The sequence below is a fragment of the Haliotis asinina genome, chromosome 16 (genome assembly GCF_037392515.1).
Source record: "Haliotis asinina isolate JCU_RB_2024 chromosome 16, JCU_Hal_asi_v2, whole genome shotgun sequence".
NCBI lineage: Eukaryota > Metazoa > Mollusca > Gastropoda > Lepetellida > Haliotidae > Haliotis > Haliotis asinina.
The window spans coordinates 4637911-4652867 of NC_090295.1; the positions used below are offsets into that span (position 1 = coordinate 4637911).

Sequence of the window (14957 nt, forward strand, 5' to 3'; positions counted from 1 at the left end):
GCGTTTCTAGGTACAAAATATATGAGTCATTTCCAAAACACTGCCAAACTGACCAATCATATTGCAAAAACCTCATTTTACAAGAAAATTTTGATTGTCCCATTCTATCATTAAAGGATTACATACATAATTTTATTTCAAGTCCGGTAACATTTTAAGCAAGACAAAAAACAGCTTTGGTATTTTGCCAGACACCATTTTGTAACTGAATAGCAAAGGAAAACATCTAGAAAACTAGATTTTAATTTAAGTCATAAAGATAATCATGAAAACTGAACATATGTTCTTTACCAAACATAACAGTTCTCGGAAAAAAAAACTGCAATGTGTATCATTTGGAAAGCGGTATACTGGTAATACCAAACAGTCCTACTCATCAGCGGTGACAACTGTTTCAATGACTCACCGGGTCAGAGGGATCGTACTTTGTCAGTGGATCCCCGATCACATTGATTGCTATAATGCCAACCTGCAAATGGGAAAAAAACATCTAAACTCAGTTTAAACATACCGTATTCACAAAGCAAAATCAGCAAGTGTTTCAACAATCATAAAACCTTTCTTTGAGAATACTTGCAATAACTTCTTCTTGAAGGATATAAGTTGATCAAAATCAAAATATGAATATATCAAGTTTATTGACTCAGAAAGATATCAGCCTTAAGTTAGTTTGGTGAAACAGGTCCATTGGGAACTCTGAGCTATATACTTGATTGTAATGTTTTAATCTTTACAGAACATGGTTAATTATATAGCCACCTTGCATTGACGAATGTACAGGAACGGAAGTGATGTCATATCCTCTTTTGGACTAACACAAAAATTCACTTTTATTGAACAGGTCCGAAGAGCCAAGCGAGGGAGGGGAGCATCCAGCGTTGGGAGGAAGTTACCGCCCAATGGTAAGGTAAGTATTTAAATATCTAAAATATTTAGATTTTAATTAATTTACCTTAACATAGGCTTTATGCATATGGATTCGAAAGTAAGACGTTGGTGTCAGAAAGGTGTACACGTCCAGACCCTCCCACAATAAGGGACATGGCTTCGACTGTCCATGCCTCAGGATCTGCTAATGGGAGAATGGGAGACACGTACAGAGGTAGCTGATTGTTGAATCGGGTCGCAAAAAGGTCAATCAGAGGTTTGACAGCCCTCCACTGGCCGTGATCGTTACAAAGCAGGTGGAAGGCTTCTGGATGCAGCATCCATTCCATTGACAACGGTTTGCCCAGTCTTGAAAAAGCGTATGCTACAACATTCCTGCATCCTTAAATGTGCCATGCTCTTGCTGTTATGCCGTTGTCGTCCCAGATACTGGCTAACAGATCTGGTTGTACCTTGGTTGTCAAATCAACCACAGCACCTTGGAATTGTCTGACAGAAGCCTGGTGTTTCTCAGCACTAGCGTCCAATGTCACACTGCTACAATAATGATGAATATTGTTGATATGCCAGCCTTGTGTTGGACCACAGCCCTGAGGTGGTCTGGCCATTGAGGTGTACCCCCCGACCCTGTAGAGACAATTCTACAAAACATTTGTGATCGTGGACCAAGTCTGTCAAAGAAAATCCGACAAAAACGTTTGACTCTATAATCCACCAGCGGAGGTAAGGATCAGGATGCAGATGTAGAAGAAATCTGACATACATGAAGGAATGTAATGTAATGGCTGGAGCATCCAGCAACCTCTGAGTGTCGAGTCCTGGGCTGTGGTGAAGAGACCCAATAGGGACTGCCGCTCCCTGAACATGAGAGGCTGGGACAGGCTTCACCCTCCACCGATCCTGGGGAATCAAGAAGAGGTTGGAGTGAGTCAGGAACAAGACTCCTATGAACATCAGTTCCTGCGATGGCTCCAGATGAGACTTCTCGACGTTAATAATCTACCCCAGTAGCTCTAGGAGACGGGTGGCAAAGTGCAACTGTTTGCGTAGCAACAGAGGTTCAAGGTGGTTCATGAGACATTTGTCTATGTAAGGGTCAAAGTCAATGCCCTTCAGATGTAAGAAACGGGTGATTGATGAAGCAATCCAAGTAAAATGCCAAGGGGTCATTGAAATGCCAAACAGAAGCGCCTTCCATTTACAGTGGGACCCGTTGATCATGAACCTCCGATTCCTGTGATGATGGTAAGTGGGCACATGCAGGTAGGCATCCTGAAGGTCAAGGCTGGCCAGCAAGACCTTTGGCACAAGCTTGGCTTGAAGTTGTTCTAGGGATACCATCCGGAAGTGAGGTGGCTCTGGTAGATACAGTTTGTTGAAAAGTGCCATGTTGTGAATCATGCACACTTTTTACGAGTCTTTCTTGGCCACCAGGAAGATGGGTGAGTAGAACCCTGAGGGTCTAGAATACTGCTGGGTGTCCAGCACTGTCTCTATAACCTGCTTGTCAAACAGAGTCTGAATGTTGTCTGCTACAGTGACTGCTGGTCTGGAGTATACTCACACGACTGGGGTGTTGTTGTCAGAGGCAGTGACATGGGAACAGGCAACTTGTAGGCGGTTTTGAAGACACTGGATACAAACAGATCATCCAATTGGGCCAGAAGATCCCCAGTCTCCCGTCTACCGGAGTAGGACAAACTGATATGACTGGGGACGGGAGGTCGCAGTCGTAGTAGTTCACATCTTCAGTGACCTGAGTAAGGGCGCTTCCCCCTTCCCCTGACAGTTGTCCAAGGGGCTCCTAGGGATAGTCCTGCTAACGGCGCTGTCTACTGGAGTCAGTCCTGCCACAACTGAGACCTTTGATGAATAGACTCCCTTCGCAGAATGTACCAGCGCTTCCCTCTGCCCTTGAGAGATGACTTGCCATGAAATCAGAACCCCAAGTTCAAACTGTTCCATATCAACTTCAAATCCTGCACATGATAGGACTGATATGCGCTTCAGGGATTCATCACTATCGGTGAATCTATATATCATATAACTATGAATCTTATATCATCCTTGATCATTGAGTTGAATGATAATTCAGCACAATCTGTATCCAGGGAGGAAACAGTATCAGCGACCATCAAGTGAGGCAGTAAAAGCAACTCCAGCAAAAATTTTAACCCTGAAGACGGTGATGGGCAATCAGGCAACCTGTCAGCAATCCAATTGTAGACCACGGAGAGGGAGGTAAGTACCCCCATTATCTGTCTCCTCTAGCATCTCCTCGTTATAATCCGTGGAGAAATAGTGTTTCTCTGAATCATCTCATAAAACAGTAGGCGCATCATACCGCTGACTAGAGGTAGAAGGCATTGGGAGCTGAAGAACAGAGGATGATTGAGGCCCTTTCAAGAAACTGTATGTAACATCCTTGGAACAAGAGCGTAGGCAACGCGACAACATGCGAGGAGGAGGCGACCTAGACCAGGACTGACAATGGCACTTCCCACAAGCATAGGATCGGGAACATCTCTGTCTATCTGTAGATTGCCTGGGTGAGTGAGACCTAGACCTAGATCAGCATAGGTGTGGGCTCCTATATCAGCGACAAGACCTGAGTGAACTGGAGAGAGACCTCCTAGAATGACGGGAATTCTCAGCCTCCTGGCGCGGAACACACTCCTCCTCCAACTGCCTTTGCAAATCCTCTCCACGCAAGACCATAGAGGACAACAGTCAGCAAATAGTGTTGGTGTCAACATAGAAAATGGCATCGGTGTTGGCGTTGGCATCAGTGTCAGAGCTGGTTTATGTAGCAGCTCAACAATGTCAGTGGGAGGAGCCATAGGAACCACGGTAGAAAGGGTAGAAGTTGGTGCCAGGTTGAGTAGTATCTGCCGTCGCCAAAGGAGCATCCGTAGGCGTCTGACAAGCGCTTAAGTTTCAGGCATCAGCCTACACAGTATAGAAATAGAGTCATGGTTAGTCGCCTGATCTTTCGATGGAGAGGGATGGTTGTCGGTGGCAGAGAGGATCATGAGCCCAAAGACAAAGTCGGGAAAGACGTCTTCCATTTACGTTGTGTAAACCTCTTCCTTTTCGCAACGAGTAACACTTTAAAGTCTGAGACGGATAACGAAGCACAGTGATGGCACTGCTCAGTAAGAGTACACGATACCATGGCACAGTCCGGACACTATCATTAGAGAGAAAGAAATGTCTCTAAACCTGTACACCTTTAGAGTCTCTATAGAAGCACAGGAAAACTATAGCGCAAATGGGGTTATGCAGCATAGAGAATATGACCAGTCTTCTTGTATGTGAGCAAACAGAGCAAAGGTTGGCAAAGTACAACCCTCACTTCGGTTCGGAAAATATTTTTCATGTCAAAACAAAACATCACCACCATCAAAGGTATACACCCATTTCTTCACTGAGTTGTGCTCTCAGAGTAAATATGTGAAATATATTTTATTCAACATTTTAAGGGCAACTTGTGGTATATCACCATTAAACAGGGAGCTGGCAGGGGTGATGGAGGCAAAGAACGATCTGAATACAACAAGTGGTGATTAAAATGTTGAATAACATACATTTCATGTGAGTAATTATCACATATGGGGTTGGAAAGCTGAGAACACATCCAAGTGAGGAAATGGGAGTGAACCGTTGATGGTGGAGATATTTCATTTTGAAATGTAAAATATTTTTCAAATCAAGGCAAGGGAAGTAAGTTGCCAACCTTTGCTCATTTCACTCGAATCCAAGTATAAGAAGACTGATCATATTCTCTATGCTGCACAACCCCATTTGTACTACAATTTACCCGTAATAAAAGACATATGTAAGCTAAATGAGTTTTGTGCAGTGGTTTGTGAGAAGTGGATAAAGTACCACCCCTCTGTTGTATGAAACAGCATGAATAGAACAGCATGAAGTCAACTAAGTTCAAACATCTGTAGAAGTCACAAAATTAAGAAATTGGATGAAAAAACAAATGTGGAAGCTCAATCAATTTTGTTGAGCAGCTTTTGTGGAGAAGTGGATAGACTTCATCCCTGTAACACTATTTTCAGAGAGAAATTCAACAAAATTTGTGTAAGTTCAAACGGCATCAAAAATGGAAAAAATAAACAAGATACAAAATCAAAATATGAGATGACACCTTTAGAGTCCCCATGAAGCACATGTGTAATCTAAATGAATTCCATAAGATAGTTTTTGACAGGTGAATATACCCACACTGAAGTGAGAAACAATAGGTAGCCAGGTATGTGAAGTTACATTTCTTCTTCACCCTCACATAAAAGAGAAAATGCTATAAAATAACATACCTACCAGATACAAATAACAACTTTAACAGAGATAAGGTATCAGTAAGTAGTCAACATAGCGAAAACCAAAAATGTCTAACTTGTAAGACGCTTGAAGTAAAAGTGAATTTTTTTTATAGTTCGCGCTTGCACGGGAAGGGAGATCACATCACTTCCGTCCCTGTACATTCATCGACACATGAGGTAGCCATTCCAGAGAATGGCTAATCAACGACTATCTGATCTTGTTTAAGCGGAACTTGAGGTAATATGCATAAGGTAAGGTAAGCCTATGGTAAAGTAAGTAAAAATTAAACGGCATCGGAAATGATCTATAAATAACTTGTTGAGCAATTTTTGAATTTCATGAAATACTGACGTTTATGAAATACTGACATTGATGAAATGGGGTAATGTTTGGTTAAAGCATCCACATGCTTCACTAAAGACCCTGCTTCATTTCTCCACACGGACACAATGTGTGAAGCCCACGGCTAAAAGTGGCATTCAACCATTCTCATGCACTCCAAACTAATGAAAAACACTTAAAAAGTCTCATCTCACCTGGTTATATAAATTAAACTTGTTGACGTGGTTCTTGTGGATGATGAGTTTTAGATACACCCCTACAGCATCTACATGGACAGACTTAAGTTCCCGAGCCTTGTAGCCAGTCTTCTCATTGTCCGACAGAGACACATACCTACACATAAACACAATAACAATCGTCAAAATAATACATAGATTGTAAAGACTCTACAGAGGTCATACATATATTTATTACCTACAAGGGGTTATTACTAAACATCAGGGTTCATATGATGCCCTTGGCAAAATAACTTTGACATGGAGACATGACATCATGAACAATGCTGTGACGTCACATTTCTTCTGTAACATTGCGTTCTACATGCAGCAACAGTGGGTAGCCAATCAATGTTTGAAAGCAGATTTGGGTGTATTTTCCTCAATTTGATGACTTTGGTAATAAACAGAATATCATATTCGTGCCCATATCCTGCTGTGTTTACAACACTCTCGCTCGGGAAATACCAACATTTAGGCACTTGTGTTGTAACCATAGTATGACATATAACTCATATAATATCCTCTATTTGTGTTCCAAATAGTAAATGAATACAAGGCTTATATCATGTTTACCGCTTTAGTAGAACACTCTAAAATATTACTCTACCATGACTTCAGTACATATTGAACTGTGATTGGTTAATCAAGTCATTCAGAGGTAGATAATCACATTATATGTATTAACAGTATCCAACAGTATGTATTGTTCTCAAAATCTTAATAACACGGTTATGGTGGAATAGAGGTAAATGTACTGTGTTGGAAAATCAGAGGTATATAACAAAATTATAATAGCTCTAAACTTGATTTAAAACCATGAGGTTTCAAATGAACAAATTTAGAGCTATTATAATTTCATTACATGCCTCTGATTTTCCAAGAGAGTATGTTTATCTCCTAATCATCTAACCCTATATGGAAACAAAGCAGCAACTGGAATCAGGGATACTCTACAACAGGGATAGGTCACTCCCTTGCTTTCTCTACCATTTATACTAATTAAGGAGTGCCTCGTCATGCTCCAATGCACAAAGTGACTTGGCTTGTTCCCAACACTACTTCAGCTGTGTTTAATAGAACTTCAGCCAGTTTCGTGTATCAGTCGGAATTTGACAACGAATGTATTATAGTAAGAATTAAGAGCAAGAATTATGTGAAAGAATAAATGATACACGGCAGCCTTCCCTCCCAAAACGTGCTAAAGAACGCAAAAGTATCACAAGAACACATGTGTTAACATGAGCTGTCCTTTGTAAAAAATCTACTTTGAGACATTTTCGTTTACATTAATAATTAATTCAGACAGTGTAAAACTGTCACAAAACCTTCTAAACAGCTTTCCACTTTTCTCAAATAATAAGATCAACAAGAAAGAAAGACGTTATGGAACTATAACCCTCAAGCATGCCAGATCAGAACAGATCATTGATACTAGTAGGTCATATTTTTCACACACCTCAAATACACCCTAATATTTTGTTTTAGATTATGAAACTATCACTATTACTTGCAAACACATTTCACCTGATAGTATATTCCCGTCATAAGAATTAAAGGTGTGTGTGAAAGATGTTGTCGAAGAAATAACTAGAAACACTCAAACATGGCATATAGCATTTCAATGGCGCATCAGAACAGATCAGCGATATGTCATATTTTCACACACCTCAAATACACCCTAACAAGACTTTTCGGGGAGTTTCTTCTCCTTCTATATATAGTCTCCCTGCTGCAATGAACACTTGATGGCCACCCTAGATTCTTATGTCTGGGATAAGAATACTTCAAACAACCTACTCGTCACTTCCCAAACAACTGTTATGTCACTGCAGTATGAATGTATACTTAGGAGATGAACATAATTTCATTATATACCTCTGATTTTCCAACACATTACAATTATCTCCATTCTACCATAACCGCGTTAACAAATACATGATGTGTTGGAAAATCAGAGGTATATAACGTGATTATATACCTCTGAATGACTTTGATTAACCAATCACAATCCAGTATTTACTGGTGACATGTTAGAATTTCTGATGTACTCACCCAAGTCTAGTGTATCGAGCTGTGTCGAGTGAAGGCGACAACCCATCAGGGACATCGCCCATATAGAACTCTACCTTGGTAGCTGAAATAAACACACAAATGGACATCTTCCCCACACCATTATAACATTTAGAAATGGGTCAAGCCTTGGCTATACAGGCATGTAACAAGCCATTTTGTTCATGCACTCACAATTGAATGATTTATATACTCTTCAAAAAAAGTAGGGGATATTCATTTTTTTTAATTTATGATTAAAAATATTTAGGAGATTTATAGAGTCAGTCAATGTTGATATGATATTACTGAGAGTGCTTCACCATTTGCACTTCCTTACAACCATAGTTATTTTTATTGGTGTATAACATGTAATTTGCATGTGCAGCATTTTCATTTTAAAACAAACGACTAGAAACAAACACTAACAAATGTGTGATGCAAGATGAGTGTCAAACTTAATGTTCTAAGTGATTTCTCAGCCTACTTGAAAAGAATGGGACCCCATGCATGTGTATGGGGCTACTGCGTTGTGCACATGCATATCATGCGTTGTGTTTAGGGGTGGTAATAGAGGGAAATAGTGCTGCGTTCATAAGATGTCTGTCCTTGAAACATTTGTTAACATTTACACTTCCATCCAAATTGAAAGTTCATTATCCCCTACTTTTTTTTAAGAGTATATTCAGAGAGTATTGAGGGTTTGCCCAACTGTTATAGCAAAAATCCTGTGTAGACTGGACTTTTTTAAATAATGGTACAGTCCTGCCAACCCCACATGCCTTCAAAGTGTATTCATGATGATTAAAAAGTGGACAATCTCACGAGGAAAATAACCTGGCTCCTCCCAGTATGTTTCGCGACTGTGCAATGTTAATGTCAGCATAGTACACATACTGGACTCCTTTCGTAGACCTGCTTATTCCGGGGATGGAAGTCTATATCTAAATAAACTTTTGATCAAAGGATAATTTTTGGATTTTCGAATGTGTGGGACAGTGAGGTGGGGATGTCAATAGCTTTGTCAGTCATGCTGTTGCCATTCTTCATCAATCAGAATATATCAGTAGGATGTTCATGGCACTGATAAACAACACTGTAAGAACAGAAGAGGATGTTCTCAATGATGGTCAATACTAAAAGTTGAACTACAGTGTGGTATGAAACTATTTTCTAATGCATATAACTTGACTGGAGTACAATCTGCTTTGTGTGTGTACAATTGTATCTAATGATATGAAAATCGTACAAAATACGCCAAAATACTGCCAGGTAGGCAGGTCTGATGGTAGTTATTCCCCTAGCATAAGGCAAGGCAAGATAACTGTATGAAGATGATGATGATTCAGGAATTCTGGACAGTCAGACATTTGAAATGACAACCATTATGACATAGCCACAAACTTCAATTAAAAAATTGACAAAAATTTCAATCAAAGAAGATTTTAAGACAGGAGCTAATTTGTAGACAATACAATGGCATAATATTCTTATGGCCAGAAATAACACTGTTGCCATGGTTACCTATGAGGTACTGGTGAGACAGGATCTGTATTTTGCGAAGTCGTGACCTCTTCTCCAGCTGAATGACAATATCTTGTGGGTACAAGCAGTACCTGGTATGGAAAACAAACATACGTCAATAAGGGGAAATGTATTTCTTCCTGCTGTTTCTCAGCTGCTTATGCCTAATATGGCAATGTTCTATGCCCATGATGTCTCTCACTTAGTTGCATACCTTCACCACACAGCTAGAATATTGCTGAGCGCGGCATTAAAACAAACTAACAAACAAATTTCAAATCTTTACTTCTAACACCAACTATGAAACAACTTAAAGGTCACATGCAACGTAAAGTCTTTGCAGATTCTGATACCTTTCGGTATGCACCTAACGAAATAAATCATCAAAAATGCCAATTCAGCCTATAAAGCTGGAAAAAAAACACAACGAAAAAATGCCCTGAAATCAGAGTTCAAATGATTCACTAAATTTCCCCCAAGAGCTGGCGCAAAAAATGGTTTCAACAGCTATTCTGCACTGCGCTTTAAACGCATGTGCAGCGAATAGGTTCACAGAGCTTGAAACAGTATGCCTGCCTGGAGTAAGGCCATGAGTAGTCTAATCTTGGTTTTGTACACAAACAAGTAAATAATCTACTCGTTACATAAGAAAACATGTTGATTGTGATAAGCAGACCCTGTCACAGAGAAAACTCAAGTCTGTTTTAGTGACACTTATGATTATATGTCTGCCTGCCTGTCTGCTAGTGGCAATATGCAATGCACAACTTCAATCACTGACCACATGCAATTAATACCTATCGGACTTATAATCCATAAACATAGAGCAGGCTAAGCATATCAGCAAATGAACCACTGCCCAATGAAAAGCTTTGTTACACTTGAGTGCTCACCAACCGGATCTGACTGGGTTCATTATTACAGCTGCTTCGTTTCAAGGGAGGTAAACCCAAATACAAAATACTGCACTTTTGATTTTCGATTATGCGCTTATAATGTTGTTTATTTGTTTTTTCTTAATCAGCAGTGGATTTTATATATCATGAATAAGTGATAACTGTGTTTTAATTATGTTTGATTTTGGGGTTGCATGTGACCTTTAAAATCTAAACAAAACCAATTCTGTAGTACTCTGTCAAATTCCGCCAACGTTGTTCAATGTTCATTTGGAAACAAGATAATTAAGATTATACACAGACTTTGTGAATGTTACTAACATGCAAGTGCTATATCTGACTCAGTTCTTGACACAAGAATTTCCAAGAAAACATTTACTTAAGAAGGCAAAATAAGTCAGCATATATTTTAATCACTGAACAAAAGCAAGTCTTTTTCTTGACAGATATAGCAATTCGGCAATATTCAAAGTTACACATAAATGTATTGTGGTGTGACAGAAGTATCATATCGGTATATACGATGTAAAAGTTTGTTTCAATTCACTGTATCTGTGGCTCTTGGATCAAGGAATCGTCGCACCACTAGTTTACACTTAATGGAGCTGTCTGTTTTGATCAAATGTTTTCTCCAACTGACTAAGCGTTAGTCCAGCTGGAGGCTTACCTGGAAGACTGCCATCCCTTGATGAGGGGACCGTGGCTGTTGAGTTCTGTAGCCCGGTAACTGTCATCCTGTCCCGACACGTGCACCACTCTAAACTGGATTTTCGTCGGCATCCTTGCTCTGCTTCATCTATCTACAACACAATAACATCCATTTCAGAAATCAAGACGCATACATGGACTTAAAGTTTTTAGGCTCCTTCACGAAAGTTCATAAGACACTCTGTGCCACGTTTAATAGTAGGGTTCTACCTTGCCTTGCAAATCTATAGTTCCAGAGAACCTCCATTAGTAATTTCAAGGGTCCTTAGAACCAAAGTTGATGTAAAGTGATGAAAATAGTATAGTGAACTATATTGTAATAATATTGTCAATAATGGGACCTTCATATTTCTTGTCATGGATTTGGTACAAAGAACATTGTACATAAGAGTCGGGCATGTTCAATAAGACATGGATGACCGGGAGTAGTAATTGTTGTATTGGGAGCAATATGCCTGAAAAGTAAGAGTTGTCGATGTCTTGAGTACACTAAGGGAACTTTGTTGTTGCAAAATAAATGTACATGTATTTGTTTAACATGCATAGGAGCATCTTTAAAATACGGCACATCTACTCATTCGGATAAGGTCAGAGGTTACATGTTGCTGAGACAAACAACCAGTTTTGTGAGAATCCATTGTACTCAAACTGTCAACCTTCAGACTGAGCTATGGCCACATTATACAATGTGCACATTTATGTATTTATTCCTGACATATTACTGACATGAACAGACAGTTAAAAGACTTGCTGTTTTGGTAACAAAGTTTCACAACATACGTCATAATTTTTCATAAGCATAATCTAATGAAATGTGAAAGTTCAAGGCAAATCCATATGGTGTCCAAATTCACAGATTGCTAATTGGCATCCCGTGTAGATGATAGTTTCTGGATTAAGCTAATAAAATGGCACTGGCTGGATGATTTGATGAGTTTTGTTTCCGTTCAACTGAAGCTGCAGCTACCAGAGTGAGAAAATATGCTCAATATTTTCATGGGATGGGCATACTGACTGAACAAACACCTCCTCACTCAAACTTAATCTAAAGACATTGGTTCTTAGTCTGCAAAATCAGGGTTATTGCAACAACAATACATAACATTACTTAAAATATCATACCAAAATGGCACAACATTTTACTGGTGGGTGGCCAGTAGCTCTGCACTGAAACTGCGAAAAAATGAGTTAGACTAATTGTAGTCCAGCATATAACTAGACGACTTCGCACTATACCAAGGTGTGCTTGACGTCTAGCCGGCGAGTGAATTTTCTTTGACGCACTGTGTGCTGTACAGATATGTACAGCGGTCAAAGGCGAAAATCCAGCCTATCGACTAGAACAGGTGCACGGATTGCTAAAACAAACACACATTTTCAAAACGGCATACTTACATCCACTAACATCCATTCACTTTATTTTACATCAGCCCTGATACAGAACCACCCCCGTTTTTCACTACTTGACGGACATTTTGACTGGTTAACCAAAAAGTGGAATCGCACTAAAACGGTTAGCAATAAATTGACTGTGGTTGCGGGGAAACGAACTTAACTCATTTTTTCATCGTTTGTAGACATTTCTGGATCCCATATATCATCGCACCATTCACTGAACTCTTAAAATTACATTGATTACTCTAAAACGAAATGAATCACTGTAAGTACTAATTATAATTCTACACCATCATCATGAGTGTGCATGAAGTATACGTAATCGGTCTTACGAGATGACAGTTTTCACTTTCATGCACTTTGTAAAGTTGATATATTTCCAAATTAGGATTTCTTCACTGATTCATTCAAATGTTTCATTTCCTCTACATTCTACATTTCTACACCATACAGTTCCTATCCTTCAGTAATAAAGTGGCACCATTACGCAAGTTACATGACGCTGAAAGAAGACATATTCAACAAATCGGTGAATGTATTTCCAAGATAAGAAAAACTGTATGACACACGCTCTTGGGATTGTATTTCGTCAAGAATAATTTGACAGTGTTTCATATGCGGGCACATTCGCTTCAAATCCCTCTCCAAGAAGGTTAACAGGGGAGGCCCAACAATTGACTTTACAAAACTAACACAACTAAAAACGTTTTCAATTACGCTTCAGTAAATACAAGTGGGAGGTGGTTAAGCGGGGACATGGTACTTGCAAGATGTCTGCTAAAGACCACACCTACAGTTTCACGAAACGACGTAAACATCATACGTTCACATCCACACATATAGCTCTATAAACAGAACATCAAGTACCGAGAATTATTTGAGCACTAATTACGCATAACATGCTTAGATTCATATCCATACATATTACTACATAAACATAATAACTAATTATACGCATCACTGTTTGATGGAGGAAGGGTCATATATTTACACTTAACTTGGGGCTAGCTTATCGCTAGAGGGGAGGGACATTATAGACGTTAGGGCAATACGTCCACCAAATATTTAATAAAGTCAACTGAAATAATACGGCTCTTCCCCATACAAGAGACAGAAGTCTTCCTAAAATGTCGCATATTAGATAGCTTAGCAGTTGTCGAAAAACGTTCCGAAAATATGTGTCCAACATGTGTAAATGGCACACATTCTAATAGATCATCAATAACACGCGTGTGTACCTTACGTATTACAAGTGGGTATTAGAGTGAGTGATAGAGTTCACTTTTACTCCCCGGTGTTCAGCGATATTCCAGGACTATCGAGACGGGCGACACCAGAAATGGACTTCACAAAATGGAATTCGAAGCCTGATTTTCACCACTGACTTAATCCTTAGACTTCAAACGTTATAGGAACTTCAGTCTTTATCAAGGTAGTAGCATGAGAGATGTAACACCATGCTAATGTCGTTTCTGAAAAAAAAAAAACCTTTCCCATTTGGATAATAAGAACACTACGCACACCTATTCAATACCAAAAAACATCTAGAAATGGCATTGTAGGTCTTATGACATCTCGGAACCTGAAATGTACCGTCCATAAACAATGATATATACCACTAACGTTTCGTTTCCCCTCCCGCCTACTGCAGAGCGTCATAGTCCGTTTTCATGGATTCCGTTTTTTAAGCAGCCTCTCATTTACATATCCACAATGGCCGGCAGTCGAGGGGGGATATATGTTTCAAGACTTGTCAGAAATAAAATGAGTATATTTTGTTGGAGGTAAGTGTCCCGCATTTACGATGAATGTTTGTTTCAGCAAAATCTGCAAAAATATCAGTCGATAGGTGGAGTTTTCAGTCTGTTTTTGCCTTAAACCGTTCCGCTCAAATTTCTTGCGGAAAGGTGCGTCAAAGAAAATGCACTCGCTGTATAAACTCGATGTAGGCCTTGGCTGGAATACGAGTTTATTCATATGAACTAGACTAATTGAGGACATGGTCATACAAACAGCTGGATCCTAAACTATATCTCAGTCCTAACAACTACTTCATAGGCACATGAAAACAACTGCAAGTAACATCAGCATGATCGATTCACTACTACCAAACTGGACATTCAAACATCACTGACAGGTTGTAACAAGTGTTCGTTTTAATGAGGTTTATTCATATGCTCTCACCAAATGACGACAGAAAACAGTCGATTGGGGGACTACATGATAGTCCGTTTGTGTTTAGTAAGCTGAAACATGTCGCTTGACTGTATCTTCCAAATAAAGATATCGGATACGTGAAGTCGTATTCTTTTCGACATTGGAATGTGACTTTCGTGCATTTGTTTATGTTTGACAGATACGTTTGTCTACCGGTAACATTCAAATATTTCATGGCATATGGCGTCATGTTCTCATGGCATGTTATACAGATATATCGATACTCACACATATACGCGGGACACTCAGCTATATTGGTAAAATCAATCGTACAATTCACATTTTATCTTCTTGACGACGAATAAACCGCGCAGGTTGTGTACATTGGAGCACGATGGAGGCCTCGTTGACGCGAGACTTGTACAGAAAATTTCCAAAGACTATT

General features: G+C 39.4%; 1 protein-coding gene across 2 annotated transcripts in view; it reads right to left on the bottom strand.

Moving 5' to 3' along the window:
• The window catches only part of LOC137268680 (centrosomal protein of 104 kDa-like), a 54266-nt gene extending 39346 nt beyond the window's left edge, over positions 1 to 14920 (bottom strand). For both annotated transcript variants that reach the window (XM_067803282.1, XM_067803281.1), the window contains exons 1-6: positions 14801 to 14920; positions 10920 to 11052; positions 9357 to 9448; positions 7836 to 7917; positions 5760 to 5898; positions 407 to 469 (exon numbers count right to left, since the gene is read on the bottom strand). In XM_067803282.1, the coding sequence (XP_067659383.1) occupies positions 407 to 469; positions 5760 to 5898; positions 7836 to 7917; positions 9357 to 9448; positions 10920 to 11032 (489 nt within the window). In that variant the 5' untranslated portion in view covers positions 11033 to 11052; positions 14801 to 14920. The remainder of the gene's footprint in view (positions 1 to 406; positions 470 to 5759; positions 5899 to 7835; positions 7918 to 9356; positions 9449 to 10919; positions 11053 to 14800) is intronic.
• Between the last annotated feature and the right edge of the window lie 37 nt (positions 14921 to 14957).